The 20,821-nt window shown below is 24.2% G+C and overlaps 3 protein-coding genes across 4 annotated transcripts in view; 1 reads left to right on the top strand and 2 right to left on the bottom strand.

The window, feature by feature from the left end:
- The window catches only part of LOC118644945, a 356,119-nt gene that overhangs the window by 186,099 nt on the left and 149,199 nt on the right, over positions 1-20,821 (top strand). The window lies entirely within an intron of this gene.
- Positions 8,313-15,716, bottom strand: LOC114253850. Its single transcript, XM_036284913.1, has 7 exons — positions 15,030-15,716; positions 14,284-14,555; positions 11,685-11,846; positions 11,320-11,569; positions 10,215-10,283; positions 10,023-10,112; positions 8,313-9,083 (listed from the first exon to the last, which is right to left on the bottom strand). The coding sequence occupies exons 1-7, from the start codon at positions 15,294-15,296 to the stop codon at positions 9,024-9,026; spliced, it is 1,170 nt and encodes a 389-aa protein (XP_036140806.1). The 5' UTR covers positions 15,297-15,716; the 3' UTR covers positions 8,313-9,023.
- On the bottom strand, positions 15,826-18,978 carry LOC105828989. Its single transcript, XM_028188867.2, has 6 exons — positions 18,664-18,978; positions 18,314-18,475; positions 17,950-18,199; positions 17,741-17,809; positions 17,540-17,629; positions 15,826-16,912 (listed from the first exon to the last, which is right to left on the bottom strand). The coding sequence occupies exons 1-6, from the start codon at positions 18,813-18,815 to the stop codon at positions 16,853-16,855; spliced, it is 783 nt and encodes a 260-aa protein (XP_028044668.2). The 5' UTR covers positions 18,816-18,978; the 3' UTR covers positions 15,826-16,852.

The following is a 20,821-nucleotide window of genomic DNA, read 5'->3' as shown; positions in this document are numbered from 1 at the left end:
ATAGTAAGGTCAATTATGTGTTATGTTGTATGTTATATGGTATGTTGTTAATCGATTTATTTGAATCTGTGATATTACAATTCGAATATCCTTAATCAATAATCATTATTTGCAAAACACTTTTATATCTAATTTTTGAACTAAAAGCATTTGGAAGTCTCTTTCACGAGAACCATTTGTATCTTTGTTTACATGAGTTTGCATTTATCTATTTATGTGTACAATAATGATTATAGATGTTTTCGTAGTTGCACAGGTTAATAAATATTTCTACATGAGATATAATTATAAAAAGTAGTTCAATGTCTTTTTATGAAATTATATTTTTTCTAAATTATTCGTTATTTGGAAAAACGTTTTAGACAAAAATTGTATGGTCTTAGAGGGAGATGAATGATGATAAAATTAATTTTTGAAAAAAAAAGAAATTTTTAAAGTTATTTTCGAATCTCTCTTATTAATTTTGAAATCTTTTCAAGATTATTATTGTTTTTAAAAATAAAATTACACGATAGTTTTACTCTCAAAATTTCATAAAGTGAAAATATTGCTATACTACAATTTTTCGAGTGATTTCTTATTCCAATAAACGTTGTAGTGGCAGTATTCTGAATATAAAAGTATTAACTCTTTGAAGCATGGCGTACATCTGAAAATATGCGACATATTATTTGATAAAAAATATAATTATAATACATAGTTAAATAGCAAGGTGACATCAAATATTTTAATGACGTTTTAATGATGTTTTTAACGTCAATAAGATGTCATTAAGATGACATTTGACGTCACCATGATATTTAAACTGTTATTATTAGGTAATTAATATACGTTAAATCCGAATTTAACGTCAGGATTTTTAATTTTAATTTTGACGAAAATGGTGAAAATAATATGGACAGAAAATATTGTGTTTTTACAACAATGATTGTTGTAAAAATCATTTTCAGACTTTTGTTGACTACAAATCTTATTTTTAATTTTAAGTCTTCTGTTTTTTTATTTTTTACGTTTTAACTTTTTATATTTTTTATTTTTTAGAAATTATATTGGATTTGCTATTTTAAATTAAAAAAATTTGATTTCAAATTTGTAATTAGCGTCTCAAAAAGAATCTCTAAATACACTTTTAAAATAATAGGTCCGATACATACTTTGCTGCTTCAAAGGATTGAGGCACAGGCGAGAAATCAATTTTACCAGATATTTATACTTTATTCTATTATATTTTGACATAAAACGTAAAATACTTTGTAAATGATTGATTTTTTTGGAAACTTTATTAATGCATATTTTTATATGTAGAATTGAGAGAATCATATTATTGCAATAAAAAATTATAATTTTGTTCTAAAAAGTGCTATAAAATTGAGTATAACTCCGTTATATAATCATGATTTTTAAAAATTAATCACAAATTCAAACAAATTAATCTATAACGTTTCATCTAAGAATTGTGCGGAATTTTTTTGTAAACAATGCCTATTGTGTATTTGAAATCACAGATACTTCAGAAATTGTGAAATATTTATTTCTTTAAATGGTAATTACAGTAATGTTATTCATTTGAGGTAGTATAATTATAACTGTGATAATTGGTGAGTATTTACGGTCTTTTAGTGATTTCGACTTCAGCATAAATGTATTATCGATGAAAGACCACAATATTTACTTCAATGATTGATTGCTATAAGTTATGACATAATATGTAATAACATAACTGTTATGTTATTAAAAGTCAGTGAATTTTAACTTATTTCAATGATTGTTTAAATTTAGGGAGTGCATTTAATTTTATTGATTTGTTGAAATAAATCTATAATCTACAGAAGTCGAATAGCAAGAATATATAGAAAGGTTTACCAACTTGAGAATACTTGCAGTAGTCAAATCACCAATAAAGTTAACATGACAACAGTGGTTTAGTACAAAGATGAAAAATGTGGCCATCTTAATTTTACAGTTATATTCCATTTTTACATGTAATGCTGTACTGAAATTTATAAATAAAATCATCATAATCCATCCTAAGACAATCCATAATGTTTTTATACGCAAATTGTTATAATCTGTCACTGTTCCGAGTTCAAGTAAGGTACTGTCAACAATATTGAGCTTTTGTAGGCAATTCCCAAATTTCTGTTGTAAAAATAAAATGGGTAAATAATTAAATTCAAAAATTTGATGATTTTTATTGAAATTACACACCCGCACGCGCGCGCGCACATACACGCACATATAAAACAGTGCATATTTTTCTTACTAATATATGTATATACTTTTATCAAATTTTAAAATAGTTACTTTATTAGATATTAAAAAAAATACATCACATATAGTTCAATGCATACTAGTTCAATACAAGCGATATACGAAAACAATTTTACGATTCCACAAAAGTGTTTTTGCCTAATTTTTATTACTTAACGAGGATGTAGAAAGTAATAAACTATAATTTATAGACTTTATGTATTTGCTATTTAATATAAACAGATTGTAGAAATTGTTTATTATATATTAAATATACATTTTCTTACCTTATCATAGTATACACCAAATATGATTGATAATAAAGTTACAACGATTTCTAATCGAAAGCAAATGTATGCCTCAATGGCACCAAACTTTTCAAAAAAAGACATTAATTCACATGTTGAGAGAAAATAATAAATTAACCAAATTAATAGCATATATAAAATATTAAACCATTGTTTTGCATAAATAGATAAATTGACAATTCTTAAGCCAAATATATAACTGACCACTAGAAGTGGCATTAAAATTGTTTGAATGTTTTTAGTCATTGCAATGTATACACGGTTTCTGTCTCACACTGTACTTTCATTATCTAGTTGGTTTTATAAGTTGAATCGAATAACGATACTGGACATTTACAATTTCATTTAGATATTAAACGTTATCAAGCACTTAAAAATATTAAAGTAATCTATCTACTTAAATTTATTCTGTACATTTTTTCTAAAGAGATCTGATAATAAATTCTACATTTTGATATAAAATTAATACATATTCTTGTAATAGAAACGTGAATATTGTTCCCGAAAATTTTCTATTTTATTTTATGTGTTGTTTTCTGCATGTAATGTTATAGTTAACACATATTTAAAAGTTTTTTTAAACATGATAGATATGAATTCTAAATTATATTTATTATAAATTTATATAAATATATATATATATATATATAAATACCATAAATATATTTTCAATTATGTAGTGTTTATGCTATTGCGATAAATATTATATTTTAATAATTCTATAAAAACTTAAGTTAATTTTCTCAATAATAATAATTTTAGACAGACGAAATGATGCAAAACGATAATAGATAGTATTTATTAAATTTTTATTTTTAATATTACATAAAAAGTTCTCAATTATTTTTTTAATTTTTTTCCTTAATATTAATATTTAAGGATACACGAAAACAAAATCGAGAAGATAATGTATTATATTAAACCAAATGTTAAACAAACGTCGGTTATTATATAAATTAAATTTTTAAATTATTTTTTTAATTCTACTGTGATTTGATATAAATTTATTTATTTGGATGTGCTTGTATTATTATAACTAAAACCGTCACAATGGACATGACAAACTGGAAATAAAGGCAGCGTGTAAGTTTTTTTTAAATATTTGTATATATTACTAATTAAAATATTTATTTAACTATTTATTTATTATATGTAACTAGGGTTAGACAATAACTAGTTAAAAATTAGTTCAAAGTTAATAATAAAATTAAGAGCTAATAATTTTTAACTCTACTTAGTTAATGTAATTTTTAATATATTAACTTTTTTTAAGTTAAAAATTTATATGCACAAAAAATAATTTAAAAAAATGCATTTTTTACGTAAAAACAATTTTTATTGTTATTTCATATAAACTTAATTTACAAATAAAATATAGGGAATAACCTGGTCTGGTTTACGGCACAGGGTACTTTTTTGTGTTATCTATATTATATTATAATTGTTCTGATAATGTGACAAATAAATTATTATTTTTGAATTTTATATATAAATAATACTTTTCAAAATTAACATTTAATTTAATTTGATTTAATTTAATCTTAACGTAACGTCTAAATTTTCTTAGCCATGTGTATAACTTTGTTTTAATTCAATTAATTTAATTCAAGTAATTTTATAAGCTATTAACTCTTTAACTTAATTTAATTAAAAAATATATTAACTTATTCAACCCTGTATATAAGTATACATATAATAAGTGTTACGTACCTTGTGAAGAAATTTAAAACCAAATTGGAACAATCCAATTCCGTAGAATTTAAGTGGTGCATAAGTTATTCTTAAAGAAAATTGTGAATTCTATAAAAGAAATGCATTATATGTGATGCGTATCTTGTTAATATCTTACAGTTACTCGTATATTATTCAATATTAACAACATTTTAACATTCTTATTTTGAAACTTACCATTTTATGAATTTCAACGCCATAATTGAAATTCAGTAATCTGTTTAACGAATCTCCTGTTATACTTGCCTGTAACATGCAGAATTGTAACATGTTGAATATAATTTGAACAATTTCTAATTTATTTTAAAAACTACCTTCACAGCACATTAACATTCCAATAAGTTTATGATAATCTTAAATTGTAAGATGGTAATGTTTTATAGAGATTAATTAATTTAGCTACTAATTTCTCAATAACATGAAACTGTTTGTTTAAACTCATTTCATTGACATTACAGCAATCTTGTCAGTGATATTAATATTAATACATAATTTATTAGAGAGTTATTCTGAGAATGTTATTTGTAATAAGGTATCTAAGCTAAGAAGTTTAAAAAAAATTTGTTCCCCTGTGCGTTTGTAGTCACCTGATTCAGTCACATTTATTACAACATTGTATAAAACTTCTGTACTTAGAAAACCGGTCACCAATCTATCTGTTATAATTTTGTACGACTTTTCGAAAATTGTAATGAAAACTAATACTTTGTAATGATTCATGGACATTTGATGTTCATGGATGTGTTTGTTATAGACCAACTCAGTAGATGTTGTCAGAAAGAACAGAAATATATATGTAGTTATATTATATTTTTAATAAATAAGTATAAATTTACATTTTTTATTGATTTTTACATATGCACAAATAGCATGCAGAATAATTTACTATTATATTGAGTTATTCGTTTGTTTGAGAAATATCATTAACTTTTAATAGTTTTTAATATTTTTATTTATATACACGCGCGCGCGCGCACACACACAAAATTATATTTTATAAGTACATCTTTAACGATATTTACATGGATGAATTCTATTTATCTGAATAACAAAACAATATTTTTTATATTTAATGTTTTTTTACTAATTTTTAGTACTTAATATTTATTATAGTTAAATATTTATTTAATATCTTAATTTAAATTTAATTTCGTTTGTAATAAATAAGACATTATAGAAATATAAAGATTTACATATTAAATACGAGAAAAATGATATAATTACGGGTAAGATTGCTAAAATATTAAAATAATATGTTATTAACTTATTAACAATATTATGATGAAAAGTTATATTATAAGATTAATGGGATATACTAACAATATATTTAGTAATTATGTACAATATTGTAACTTATTTATAATCTTATTGCAATTTTCGATGCTGTGAAGGTAAATAAAGATTTAGTAGTTAAATTAAAATAAATGGTTTTTAAATTTAATGTAAAATTAAATTTATAACTACCTTAGTACTAATTGTTTCACACATATAATTAACCAGCAGAAATTTGAAGACGTTATAAAAAAACCAGAAGAAGTGGAATGTAATGGACATTATAGTAAATTCCACATAATTGTTGACAAGAATTGCGTAAAGAATTTCACGCAAATCAATCACTATCCAACCAAAGTAGCATGCCATTTTGAAAGTCATTTGTGCTCCAAATATTGAATCTACTTCATTTGATATTTTGCGCAACTCTAAATGGAGATGTCTGGATATCAATATAAAATTATATATATTTACTATATATTATTATTTATAAATATTAATTTTTTTATGTATATACAGAGTAGTTTATATAATATGTGTTAATTTTTTTACATAACGATCCACATTATGTATTTCTTGTTTAGTGCTTTAGGAAATTTGCGCTGGTATGGAAGCATCATAGAATTTTCCCGGTCCTGCTTTATCGTATGTTCATTATTTTTTATTAAATTCTGAAGATGTTCATTGGTTTGATCAAACTTCAATCCTATATAACTAACAGTAAATGTAAAGGAAGTTAATGAATAGTGAAATAGTAAAGTCAATTATGTGTTATGTTGTATGTTATATGGTATGTTGTTAATCGATTTATTTGAATCTGTGATATTGTAATTCTAATATCCTTGATTAATAATTTTTATTTGCAAAAAACTTTTATATAGTATATAATTTCTGAATTAAAAGCATTTGAAAGTTTCTTTCACAAGAATCATTTGTATATGTTAGGTTACATGAGTTCGCTCTTCTATTTAAATGTGCATTAATAATTTAAGATGTTTTCGTACTTGCACAGATTAATAAATACAATTTCTATCTGATATACAAGTATGAGAAGTGAAGAGAAGAGACACAAAATATTTTGTAAATTATCCATTTTTCAGTAACTTTATTAATTGCATACTTTTACATGCAGAATAATTAAAGAAATTATATTATTATAGCAAAAAATTATAATTTTGTTTTAAAAAATGCTGTGGGAGCTTTGTATAATGATTTTAATTTTTAATAATTAATTACAAATTCAAACAAATTAATTGATAACGCCCTATCATAAGAATTGTTTGAAATTTTATTGTAAACAATGCCTATTTTGTATTTGCAATAACAAATACTTTAAAAATCGTGAAATGTTTATTTTTTTTAAACAGTTAAGGTATTATTATTGATTTGAGGTGATATAATTAACTGTGATAATTAGTAAATGTTCATTGTCTTTTTGTGATTCTGACTTCAGAGCTAATGTATTATTATTGAAAGATCAGTATATTTATTTCAACAATTGATTGCTATAATTAAGTTATAAATATATTGAAAATTAGGGTAATTTTACTGATTTTTTCTTATTTCTACTGATTTCACTGATTGTAATTTAGAGAGTATTATAGTTTAATTTTATTAATTTATAGAAATAAATCTATAATTTATAAAAAATATTAGAAAGAATATATAAAAAGATTTACCAACTTGAGAATACTTGCAGTAATCAAATCTCCAATAAAATTAAGATGAAAACAGTAGTTCCGTATAAAAATGACAAATGTAGCCATTGCAACACTGCATTTATATTCATTTTTTACATATATTACTGTACAGAAATTCAAAAATAAAATCATCATGATCCATCCGAAGAAGACCCACCGTGTTTTTATACATAAATTGTCATAATCAGTTATTGTTCCGAGTTCAAGCAGAGTGCTGTCGACAATATTGAGCTTTTCTAGGCAGTTCCGGAATTTCTGTTATAAAAATAGAATGCTAAATAGGTAAATAAATATTTATTCAATGTTTTAACGATTTTATTTAACTTACACACACACACACACACACACAACAATATAATTTATTTAACTATAATTTATAGAATTTTGTACTTTTTACATTTCAATATAAATAATTTGTAGAAATTGCTTATTATTATATATTATATGTACATTTCCTTACCTTATCGTAGTATATACCAAATATGATTGACAACAAAGTTACAAAAATTTCTAGTCGAAAGCAAATGTAGTCTTCAATGGGATGCAACTTTTCAAAAGAAGACATTAATGCACATGTTGAGAAATAATAATAAATCGACCAAATAAATAGCATATATAAAATATTAAGCCATAGTTTTGCATAATTAGATAAATTAACAATTCTTAAACCAAATATATAACTGATCATTAGAAATGGCATTAAAATCGTTCGAATATTTTTAGTCATAGTATACACGGTTTCTATCTCAAACTTTACTTTTGTCAACTAGTTGGTTTTATAAGTTGAACTCAATAACACTGGACACTGGACTTTCGCAATTTCAATTAAGGTAATCAAGCACTTAAAGATATTAAACTAATCTATATCTATTCAGTTTATTTAGTACAATATTTTAAAACACCTAAGGAAAAATTTTTTGCATTTTAATATGAAATATTTATATAACAAAAATGTGAAAACTATTGTTGAAAAATTTGTATTTTATTTTTTATTTTGTTTTCTTCACTTAATGTTATAATTTGAATATATTTAAGTTTCATTAAACAAGAGATGTTTTAATCATAATTACTGTTGTAACAAGTATATGTATAAAAATATAAAAATAGCATAAATATGTATACGCGATTAAAGTGGTTCCACTATTAAGTGATTAGGTCCACTAATGGATCCTGACGTCGATAATAGGAGGGGGATGTAATAAAATTTTGCTGAACATTATATATTGGACATCAGACAGTTTGTAAACATTGAATCTTATGCATAAGTACTTGATCCATGGACGCCCGCGTTAATCGGCCTGTATCATTTTACCTAAATTTTTTAAACGGATCTAGTTAGACTGATTTTTTTTAATTTGGAAAGGAAGTTCAACCCCATTCCCCCTAGAACCCGTCAGTGCTTAGGTCTACCATAGAAATTGTATTATTTTAATAATTACACAAAATCAGAAGAAAAATTAATTCTCTTAATAATGAAGATTATAGACAAATAGAACTGATGCAAAATAATAAAATAATGATAATAAAAAGTATTTATTGTTTCTTTCTTATATAAAATCTTATCTTATATAAAAAGGTCTTCAATTAATAATTATTTCTTCAATCATTATTAATTCCCGTTTTTAATACTGATGTATATGGGTACATAAAAACAAAATCAAAAACATATTGTGTAACGCATTTTATTAAATACGTATAAAACAGATAAGGATTTTTTATTAAATTATTTTTTATAAATTCTACTATAACTTAATAGAAATGTTTATTTATTTGCATGCGCTTGTATTATTATAACTAAAACCGTCGCAATAGACATGATAAACTAGAAATAAAGACAAGGTGTAAGTTTTATTTAAATATTTGTCACTTATTTAATTATTTATTTTTTACATGTAACCAGGGTTGGGTAATAATTAGTTAAGAAGATAAAGTTAATAGTAAAATTAAAGAGTTAATGATTTTTAACTAAACTTAATTTTAAATTGTTGAAATATTTTAATCAGTATGCACACCTAAAAAAATTTCCATTTATACATACACGCGTTTTATTAATACGGCATCTTTATTTGCGTAAATTTCTGGTTTAAATGCACCAATTTTGAATCTTTTTTCAAATCGATACTCTGAAGAAAAACAATATTTTAATTAAAAGACCAAAAAAGTTATAGCACAAAATGTATTTTACAAAAACTAAAAGTAGATTGATTGAAATGCCGCAACTTCGAAAATGTTCCGATTACGATAATCCAGTGTGCGTACTGAGAGTTAAGTTTAATTTGTTATTCTTTAAATATAATATATTAATTTTTTTCATAAGTTGAAAATTTATATGTTCAAAGAAATTATACATAAAAGAAGAAACATATTATCACATAAAAATAATTTTCTTTGTTATTTCATATAAACTTAATACAGAAAAAGTATTAAATATATATATATATATATATATATATATATATATATATATATGATGATATATAATCATGATGATTATAATTATTTTGATAATGTAAAACTTAAAAAAAGTTAATGTTATATATAAATAATGTGCTTTTCAAAATTAAGTTTTAATTTAATTCTAGTTAATGTAATCTTAACGTGTAACTTTTAACTGAGTTCCTTATTCATGTAACTTTTAATTCAATTTGTGTAATTAAGTAATTTTATAAGCTATTAAGCTATTAACTTTAATTTAATTTAAAAATATATGAATTACCCAACCTTATATGTAAGTATATGATGAGTATATAATATTACGTACCTTCTGAAGAAATTTGTAACCAAATTGGAACAATCCAACTCCGTAGAATCTAAGTGGTGCATAGGTTATTCGTAAAGAATATGGTGATATCTGTAAAAAAAATGAAATATAATGCATATATATTTTTTTATACTTACACATTATTTAATATTAATTGTACTAACTTTTTGATATACTTATTTTTAAACTTACAATTTCACGAATTTCAACATCATAATTGAAATTAAGTAATCTATTCAATGAATCTATTGTTACACTTGCCTGGAACATATTGAATTATAACATATTGAATATAATTAAAGCAACTTCTAATTTATTTTAAATAATAGATAAAGATTTGGTAGTCAAGTATGTACAACTCGTCTTGTTCTAATAGGATAATAACAATACAAGATCAATGATGACGAACTTAATATTGGGGATTCTTTTAAATCAACCGATTTATTTAATTTTTTTGTCCTATATCGAAAAATTATTTTAATTATGTAATACATTATGATTCATCATGATCTTCAGTCAATAAAATTATTATATTGTTATAAAGTTAAATAATTGATAAACTGAATATTAGCGCCAAAACGATATGGTAATTAACAACGCGGTTGAGTTATGGATCAAAGTTCTTTTCTCTTTTTTTTAAATTCCGATTTTTTCTTATTTTTATCATTTATTGTAAATTCAATATTTTTTTTATCAATAATTATAACGTAGACATTCAATTATTTTTCATTGTAAGGTGAGAAAGAGTTGATATTTTTCCAATGATATCTATGTATGTAAGTTAAAAATGTTGTTAAAATCTAATATTTTTTTAATTTTAAGACATAAATTGACATTAACGTAATGACTTTTTAAATTGTTATTGGGTAATTTTGACCGAAATTTTATAATATTATTTAATTGTTTCTCGTTCTTAAACAAAAAATAATTGAATATCTACATTTTAACTATTAACAATAAGAATATTTGATCTGCAATAATGATTTAAACAAAGAAAAATTAGAATAAAAAAGAAAAAGAGAAGAAAAGAACACTTTGATCCACGACTTAATCGCATTGTTAATGAACTTTAATGTAATAATTTTATTGACCGAAAAATTAGGTTGAAACGTATTAATTGTAATAATTTTTTAACACAGAACGAAAGAATTAAATTAATTGTTTGATTTAAAAGAAACACGCAATATTAAGATTATCTTCATTGCATTGACCTTATATTATTGTTGTTCTAAGATTTAATATTTAAGTTAAAAATTAATGTTTTTTTAATTTAATGTAAAATTAAATTTATAAATACCTTAGTACTGATTGTTTCACACATATAATTAATTAACAGAAATTTAAAAACGTTATGAGAAAACCAGATAATGTTTATGATGACACCTATTATTCTGGGTTGTATATAATTGTTGATAAGAATTGCACAAAGAATTTCACGCAAGTCAGTCACCATCCAACCAAAATAGCAAGCCATTTTAAAAGTCATTTGTGTTCCAAATATTGAGTCTATTTCATTTGATATTTTGCGCAACTCTAAGTGGAGATGTCTGGATATAAACATATAAATTTAAAATTTTATATATTTGATATGTTAATATTATTTAGAAATATTAAATCTTTTCTTGATATAGCAGTTTATACAATTTGTGTAAATATTCTTACATAACGATCCAAATAACGCATTTCCTGTTTAGTGTTTTAGAAAATCTACATTGATCTGGATACATCATAGGATTTTTCCAATCCTGCTTTTTTTTATGTTTATTATTTTTTATCAAATGCTGAAGATGTTCATTGGTTTGATCAAACTTTAATCCTATGTAACTGAGAATAAATGTGAAATAAGTTATTGAATTGTGAAATAATAAGGTACCTACATAATTCTTATGATAAAAATGTTGTCAGTTGATTTGTTTAAATCTTTGATATATTGCAATTTTTATATCTTTTATCAAAAATTTTTATTTACAAAAACTTCTAATTTCCGAATCAAAAGCATTTGAAAATCTTTTTTATGAGAACTATTTGTATGTTTGCTTATATGAATTTGCATTTATCTACTTACATAGATGTTTTCGTACTTGCATAGATCAATAAATACGATTTTCACATAATATAAGAGTATAAAAGATTGTTTAATGTAATTTCTCTACACAATTATTTTCTAAATTATTTTTATTTGGAAAAATATATTTCACAAAAGTTGTATGTTTCCGAATAAAATAAATGATGGATAATAATATATTGTATAACAAGTGCGGAGGGTCGGCGTTTTTAACACGAGTGCGTTTACTCACACTCCGTGGAAAAAAAGCGTGGGGAATTTGTGCGTCGAAGTGTAGTTCCTTGAGTGTCTTGAATATTTACAAATTGACAGATTAGCTTATATAATTAGGTTCGCGAAAGCAACAAAATCGAAAATTCTATACGAGAGCATATGCATGTTGCGAGATGATATGCATGCGAGTATGTTAACGACGGCGAAGATGTGAAAAAATGATTAAACATGTAGAAAAAGTTATTGCTTGAAAGTTTTTCACGACTTCCGTCATCTGTTACAAGACAAAAATTGTGTAATAATGTTAAAATACTGAAGTTGGCGACTCTGCGTACGAAAAAGTACACGAAAGAGATTATTTAACATTGATAACAAAATACATTACGTATACGTAATAAGGGTGTAAAATTGGCCTTTTGTTACTGATGTAGTGCCGAAAGCCGTTATGTATTTTTTGTTACTCTTATGTAACAAAAAATTAATTTTTGAAAAAAAGTATTCGAAGTCATTTCTGAATCTCTTTCATTAATTTTGAAAACCATTCAAGGTTATTGTTTTAAAAAATGGAATTACATGATTTTTTTACATAACATATTCCTTTAGTTATTTTGAATATAAAAGTATTAATTCTTTAAAGCACGGCGTACATTTAGAAGTGCGCGACATATTATTTGATAAAAAATGTAAAACTTTGTTCTATTGCACCAACAATGTCATTCTCCTAAGTGATATCACATGTCGTTTTAATGAGATTTCTAACATTAATAAGATGTCAATAAGATGACATTTAACTCACTTTGCTACTTAGGTTGTTGATAATTAATACACGCTGAATCCAAAAATCAGAAATTTAAATTTTAATCTTATTGAGAATTTGCACGTGATTATCCAAAGATTCCAAAGTAATTCCGCGGGAAACGCGAATGGAGACACAAGTCTCAGTTGATTATGCTGGATTGCTACGTAGGTAAATAATGAATCGCGAAAGTAAAGGCTGAAGATTAACTTTAACTATCGATCGTTTATTGTAAATTCAGTGGCGAGCGGTGTTTGTATCTAACTTTGTCTGAGTTGTCGAACGTGCTCCGCGAAATCATTTTTCAGAGATTCTACGAAGTATCTCTTGGTTTTTGTAACGATGATTCAAGAGATTTTAAAGGCCAACGAGATTTCCTGAGATTGCCGATTTAAATTCAAAATTGATACTTTGATACTATTTGTATATATCTAACTGCTTATATATTGTTGTCATGTACCCAATTGTGTATTTAACTTTTACTTTCTCTTTTGTTTAAATTGAAAATATTGAAAAAAATCTTACATTTTATATATATTCAAAATAATGATTCCAATTTTAGAAACGTAACTTGACATAAACTTGTGCATGTGCATACTTGCGTGCGTGTGTATGTGTGTGTGTTGTGTGTGTGAGCGCGCGCGCGCGTGTGTGTGTAAAAGAAAATGTTTTATATAAAATAAAATAAAAAATTATGTTTTAGAGGTCTACTATATATAGTAATTTCTACGGTAATTTTAAATATAAAAAAAGCGGTTGCAATATGGTGGACGAGAAAACTAAAAATAAAAATGTTTTCATTTTTGTAAAAATTATTATTCAGTTTTTTTCAATTTGTGAATACGAATATGAAGTCAAAGTTTCAAATAACAAAGCTGATAGACGAAAAGATATTACTTTTTTTGTAAAAATAATTTTTAGACTTTTTTACTAACTACAAATCTTTTTTTCTAATTCTTAAATTTTTTGCTTTTTTAATTTTTTGTTTTTAATTTTTTATATTTTTTATTTTTAAAATTATTTTTGATTTTATTTGAATTAATTTTGAGAAGCCAGTGTATTTCTATTGATTTCACTGATTATAATTTAGAGAGTGCATTATAGTTTAATTTTAATTATTTATAAAAATAAATGTATATATAATCTATAAAGGACAATAGTAAGAATATATAGAAAGTTTTACCAACTTGAGAATACTTGCAGTAGTCAAATCACCAATAAAGTTAAGATGAAAACAATGATTTAGTATAAAGATGTAAAATACGGCCATTTCAACATTACAGTTATATTTATTTTTTACATATAATGTTGAACTGAAATTCATAAATAAAATCAGCATGATCCATCCTAAGACGATCCACCATGTTTTTATGTGTAAATTATTATAATCTGTCACTGTTCCGAGTTCAAGCAAGGTGCTGTCGACAATATTGAGCTTTTGTAAGCAGTTCCGAAATTTCTGTTACAAAAATAGAATGCGAAATAAGTAAATAATTTTAATAGGTTAATGCTTATTCAAACTTTAACAATTTTATTGAACTTATGTGTATACATACACACACATACACACGCACACACACACACACACACACGCACACAAAACAGTGCATATTTTATATTTAGAGAAGATTTAAGTATATTTTTTTCTTATTACTATATGTACTTTCACAAAATTTTAAATAAATTATTTTATTAGATATTTAGGAAAAACATCACCTATACTAAATCAATACATGCGATATACGAAAACAAATTTACGATTCCACAAAAGTGTTTTTAGATAATTTTTATTATTTAACACGGAATGCGATGTAGAATGTATTAAATTAAAATTTATACACTTTATATATTTTTTACTATTTAATATAAAGATTGCTGAAATTGCTTATTATGGTACGTATATGTATTATGATACATATATGTATTTTCTTACCTTATCATAGTATACACCAAATACGATTGTCAATAAAGTTATACCAATTTCCAGTCGAAAGGAAATTTTGTCTTCAATGGGATGAAACTTTTCAAAAAAGAACATTAATGCAGATGTTGAGAAAAAATAATAAATCGACCAAATTAATAACATATATAAAATGTTAAACCATAGTTTTGTATGACCAGATAAATTGACAATTCTTAAACCAAATATATAGCTGACCACTAGAAGCGGCATTAAAATCATATTTATACTTTTAGTCATTGTACACACGATTTCTGTTCCAAACAGCACTTTTGTTAACTAGTTGGTCTTATAAGTTGAATCGAGTGACGACACTAGACATGTGCAATTTCAATTAACAATATTGAAAGTTATCAAGCACTTAAAGGTATTAAAGTAATCTATTTATCTTACTTCAATTTATCCTATACAATTTTTTGAAATAGATCTGATGATAAAGTCTGCATTTTGATATAAAACAGATATATTCTTATAACAAAAATGTGAACGTTGTTCTTGAAAATTTTGTTAAAAAAATTTTTTTACTGATATGAACAGATTTCTTGATGTCACAACCAAAATGTATCGCTAATTTTTGTATTTGCTAGAATTTTGGCTGTCATGTATAGAAATTGTAAATCTTGTTTCTGTCAATTAGATTAAGTGCAATATATACACATATTACAGTATTTGTTAATAATTTATTTATCTCAGTTAATTTTTACGTACATATAATTTTTGTTAAAGCTGCAAGATTATTTTTTTGAGTAATGTTTTATTTTATGTTTTGTTTTATTACATTTAATGGAATAGTTAGTACATATTTGAAAGTTTTTTTAAACAAGATAAATTTTAATTCTAAATTATATTAATAATAAATGTATGTACATAAAAATATCATAAACACATATGCCATAATGAAGTATTTTTGTCTATTACGATAAAAATTATATTTTAATAACTCTATAAAAAACTTATATAGAGAAATCAATTCTCTCAATAATGATAATTGTAGACAGATGAAATTGATGCAGAACGATAATAAAAAGTAGGGGAAAGGCACTGAATTTGGAACACCACTTTCTTTTTGGATAAAATTTCTTAAATAATAGTCAGAAAAACAATATTAAGAACATAAATACAAATTAGAAAGTATCTTTTATCAAATTGTATAGTAATTTTTATAATACTGTTTTGTATTTTTTTAATAATTAATGTTTTTGTGAGACATATCAAAACGAGCATCTGATGAAATGGGCGCCTAATAATTTGAAATTTGTATTGAAGTATTATATAATGTTACATTTTATTGATTTACACATCTTATTATGTATTATGTACTTCTGCAGACTCAATGTTATTCTGTTAGGGTTGCCTAAGAGACATAATTGTGCAAATATAACTTTTGACGAATTTGTGTTTAGCAGATTTTATATAGAAGAGGATATAAATATATGAAATATAGGTTTTTATTTCTTTAATTAACTAAGCAGATCATTTTTATCAGTATTATCGGTATTGTCGGTGTGATGTTTAATTTCCAAGAAAGGAAATTTTAATTTAGGAAACTGTTCCAAATTTGGTATCTTTCCTCTATTCATTATTTATTCTTTATATTACATTAAAAGATTTTAATTATTTCTTCAATCAGTTATTCTTTTTCTGAATACTAATATTTAAGGGTACATCAAAACGAAATCAAGAAATATTATATTAATGTATTTTATTAATTACATATTAATTAATTACATATTAAACAAATATAGATTTTTAAAAAATTATTTTTTATAAAATCTACCATAACTTGATAGAAATGTTTATTTATTTGTGTGCGCTTGGATTAGTATAACTAAAACCGTCGCAATAGACATGACAAACTAAAAATAAAGGCAGCGTGTAAGTTTTATTTAAATACTTGTCACTAATTTAATTATTTATTTGTTACATGTAACCAGAGTTGGGTAACTAGTTAAAAAATTAGTAATATAATTAATAAAAAATTAAAAAGTTAACTTTTAACTGTGTGTATGTGCGTAAACTTAGTAAATTTTTCATTAAATTTTTAAATTTAATTAGTTATTTTTTTAATATGTAATTTTTAACATATTAACTTTTTTTCTAAGTTAAAAATTTATATGTACAAAAGAAAAAAATTATAAAAGAAGAAACACATAAAAACAATTTTCATTGTTATTTTATATAAACTTAATTAACAGATAAGATATTGTATATATTTTATGATATTTTTTTATAATTGTTTTGGTAATGTAACATAAATAAATTATTTTCTAATTTTATATACATATAATTAATGCTTTTCAAAATTAACTTTTAATTTGAATTAATTTAATCTTAATGTAACTTTAATCAGCGTTTTTGTTTGTGTAATTTTTAATTCAATTAATTTAATTTAATTAACTTTATTAGCTATTAGTTTAATTTAATTTGAAAAATATATTAACTTTCCCAATCCTGTATGTAACTATATTGTAAGTGTTACGTACCTTGTGAAGAAATTTGTAACCAAATTGGAACAGTCCGATTCCGTAGAATCTAAGTGGTGCATAAGTTATTCGTAAAGCAAATTGTAAAATCTATAAAAAAAAGCAATGTAATGCGTATTTTACTGATTTTTTAGAATTTCTTATATCTTATTCAATAATAATTTTAACATTATGTTATAACACATTTATTTTAAAACTTACAATTTCACGAATTTCAACGTCACAATTATAATTCAGTAATCTATGTAATGAATCTGCAGTTGCACTTGCCTGAAATTGTAACATGTTTAGTATAATTAAAACAACTTTTAATTTATTTTAAAAACTAGATAAAGATTTAATAGTTAAATGTCAAATTATTAATTGATGTTTTTTTTTTAATTTTAATGAAAAATTAAAGTTATAAATACCTTAGTATTGAGTGTTTCACACATATAATTAATTAATATAAATTTAAAAACGTTATGGAAGAACCAGATAATGTGTATGATGATGACTATTATTTTGGATCTCGCATAATTTTGAATTAAGACTGTGTACATAATTCTGCGCAAATCAATTACTATCCAATTAAAATAGCATGCCATTTTGAAAGTCATTTGTGTTCCAAATATTAAATCTATTTCATGAGATATTTTGCGCAATTCTAAATGAAGATGTCTAAACATCCACATATAAATAAATAAAGTTTTTCTTAAGGGTATGCTACTATTTATAAATACGAAATTATTCCTTGTCACAGTTAATAAAATAAATATATGTCAATTTTCTTACATAACAATCCACATTATGCATTTCTTGCTTAATGCATTTGAAAATCTTTGTTGGTAGGGACGCATTATAGGATTTTCCCAAACTCGTTCTATTTTATGTATATTATTTTTCATTAAGTGCTGAAGATGTTCATTGATTTGATTAAATTTTAATATTATGTATCTAAATGGGAAAGAAGTTAATATATAATGAAATTGTTTGCAAATATTTTATCAGCAACTATATTATATTATTATTAAAGGTCTTTCAGAAATATTTATGAGCAATATTATAATTCAGTTTTATTGATTTATGTACAAATAACTATATACATATATAAGATAATGATGTGTAAGAAAATATATACTAACTCGAGAATACTTGCAGTAATCAAGTCACCGATAAAGTTAATATGGAAGGAGTAGTCTCGTAGAAACATGAAATATATAGCTACTACAATGTTACAGTGATATTCATCTTTCGCGTATAATGCTGAACCGAATGTTGTTATCATAAATAGCATTAGCCATCCTATGACAAGCCATACGGTTTTCTTACGTAGTTTGTCATAATCTGTTATTGTTCCTAACTCAAACAATGTATTGTCGATAATATCAAGTTTCTTCAAACAGTTTTGATATTTCTGTCGCAAAAATAAAAAATAGAAAAATAGCAAAATAAATATAAAACAGAAATATTTTTATTATTTATGTAGATGCTTTTACTGAATTTGTATGTCTATTAGCAATTATTTTATATTTTGAGGATATGAAAGAATTCTTTATTTTGTTATCTGTATATATATATTTTCACGGAATTTGATTTACTTATTTTGAATTATTTTGTTAAATAATTAGAAAAAACAGTTTATTAACGTATTGTAGTAATATGTGCAGTATTATGTAATTTTTGATAGTTTCTAGTATTAAACGGATCTTAAAACTTAATTATTAATAATTTAATAATAATATAATTTTCCCATACGTTTATCTACATAATTGTTTAAATCATTTATTACTTTTATTTACATTAGTATTGTTAATTGTTACATGTATTATAACGCTTCTTTTTACCTTATTATGATATATCCCAAATGCAATAGTCAATAAAGTTGTAAATGATTCTAGCCAATAGCACATGCGATGTTCGATAGGAAAGAATTTATAAAAAGCAGATATTAATTGAGATGTTAAAAGAAAATAATAAATCAACCAAATTAATAGCATGTATAAAACATTGAAGCATATTTTTGCATGACTAGATGAATATGCAATTCTTAAACCAAATATATAACTGACTATTAGAAGCGGCGTTAAAATCGTTTGAATATTCTTGGTCATTGCACACAGGGTTTCTATTCCAAACTGCACTTTCATTGACCAGTTGTATAAGTTCGAGTAATAACAATAATGGACTTTTGTAATTTCAATTAAAGTACTTATTGTTATTAAAGTAATGAGTCTAATTTATTCTCTACAATTCATGAAATTGGGACTCATGATCGATTCCAATATGTTCTAATATCAAACAGAAGTTTACATAACTGAAATATGAATAATGTTTCTATTTAGTTCTATTTTTTATTTTTTAACGTGGTTTTTATATTTAGTATATATTAAAATTTTTAGTAAAAATACATTTTATTCATAATTACAGCTGTAACAAAGACATAAGATAAAAATATTATTTGTATGTAATTATGAAGTGTTTTTGCTTATTATTGGTAGATATTATATGATTTGAATAATTAAACATAGAAAAACTCAATGCAATAGTACATTATGTGACGAGAGCACAAAGTCGGTCTTTTGTGCACGAGTATAAAAGACCGTGTTGCATATCTTTTGTTACCCGTGCGTCGATGTGTGATCTCTTAAGTGTCTTAGGTTTTTTCACATTGACCTAGTGTGCTTTCTAGCAAGACACAGTGTAACACAGTGTCCATTAGTGTGAGAAAGAACATATCAGTGTGTTTCACTCACACTAGTTTACATCGTACGTTTAGTCCGCGACCTATGCACTAGATTCGATCCAAACACAATAGGTCACAACGATGTAAACACTCGCGAATTTGTTTGGTCAAGCCATTTTTTCACCCTGACTCATCTTAGGCCATACAATGTAACGCGTGTAAAAGGTACTATAAAGCGGTGTAAGTGTACTAGCAAATATTAATAGATGGATCTGCTTTATAGCGTCCACATATAAACTACTTACTTACATTAGTCCAAACTTATGTAGGTCTACACGGTGTAAACAATTTGTTATTAGCCTATCTTAAGTCGGGGTATAGGTCAGGACATAGATCTGGTCGCGCGGTGTAAATTAGCTCATTGACAGGTTAGCCAAGGTTAGGTTCGCGAAAGCGACAAAGGGTGCGTTCCACTTAAAGCTCGCAACAACCGTGGAATCATTTCATCCTTGTTGGTTATCAAATATTAAACAAGGATAAGCAACGCTCATGAGCGTTAAGTGGAACGCACCCAAAGCGTCGGTCAATTATGAAAAAGTTACCATATGTCGCGAGAT

Source organism: Monomorium pharaonis, chromosome 3, assembly GCF_013373865.1.
Source record: "Monomorium pharaonis isolate MP-MQ-018 chromosome 3, ASM1337386v2, whole genome shotgun sequence".
Taxonomy (NCBI): Eukaryota; Metazoa; Arthropoda; class Insecta; order Hymenoptera; family Formicidae; genus Monomorium; species Monomorium pharaonis.
The sequence above is the reverse complement of the archived record's forward strand: the minus strand, read 5'-3'. Positions and strand labels throughout refer to the sequence as shown.

Bases quoted from the DNA above. Each gene is read 5' to 3' on its own strand.
- LOC105828989 (XM_028188867.2), bottom strand. From the start codon at position 18,815: ATGCTATTTATGATAACAACATTCGGTTCAGCATTATACGCGAAAGAT. The intron at 17,810-17,949 runs GTATTTATAACT...TTACAATTTCAG, and splicing joins GTGAAACACTCAATACTAAG to GCAAGTGCAACTGCAGATTC. The intron at 16,913-17,539 runs GTACGTAACACT...CTTTATTTTTAG, and splicing joins GTTACAAATTTCTTCACAAG to TTTGTCATGTCTATTGCGAC.
- LOC114253850 (XM_036284913.1), bottom strand. From the start codon at position 15,296: ATGACTAAAAGTATAAATATGATTTTAATGCCGCTTCTAGTGGTCAGC. The intron at 11,847-14,283 runs GTTGGTAAAACT...ATTTATTCTCAG, and splicing joins ACTACTGCAAGTATTCTCAA to TTACATAGGATTAAAGTTTG. The intron at 11,570-11,684 runs GTAAGAATATTT...GTTTATATCCAG, and splicing joins TGCGTTATTTGGATCGTTAT to ACATCTCCACTTAGAGTTGC.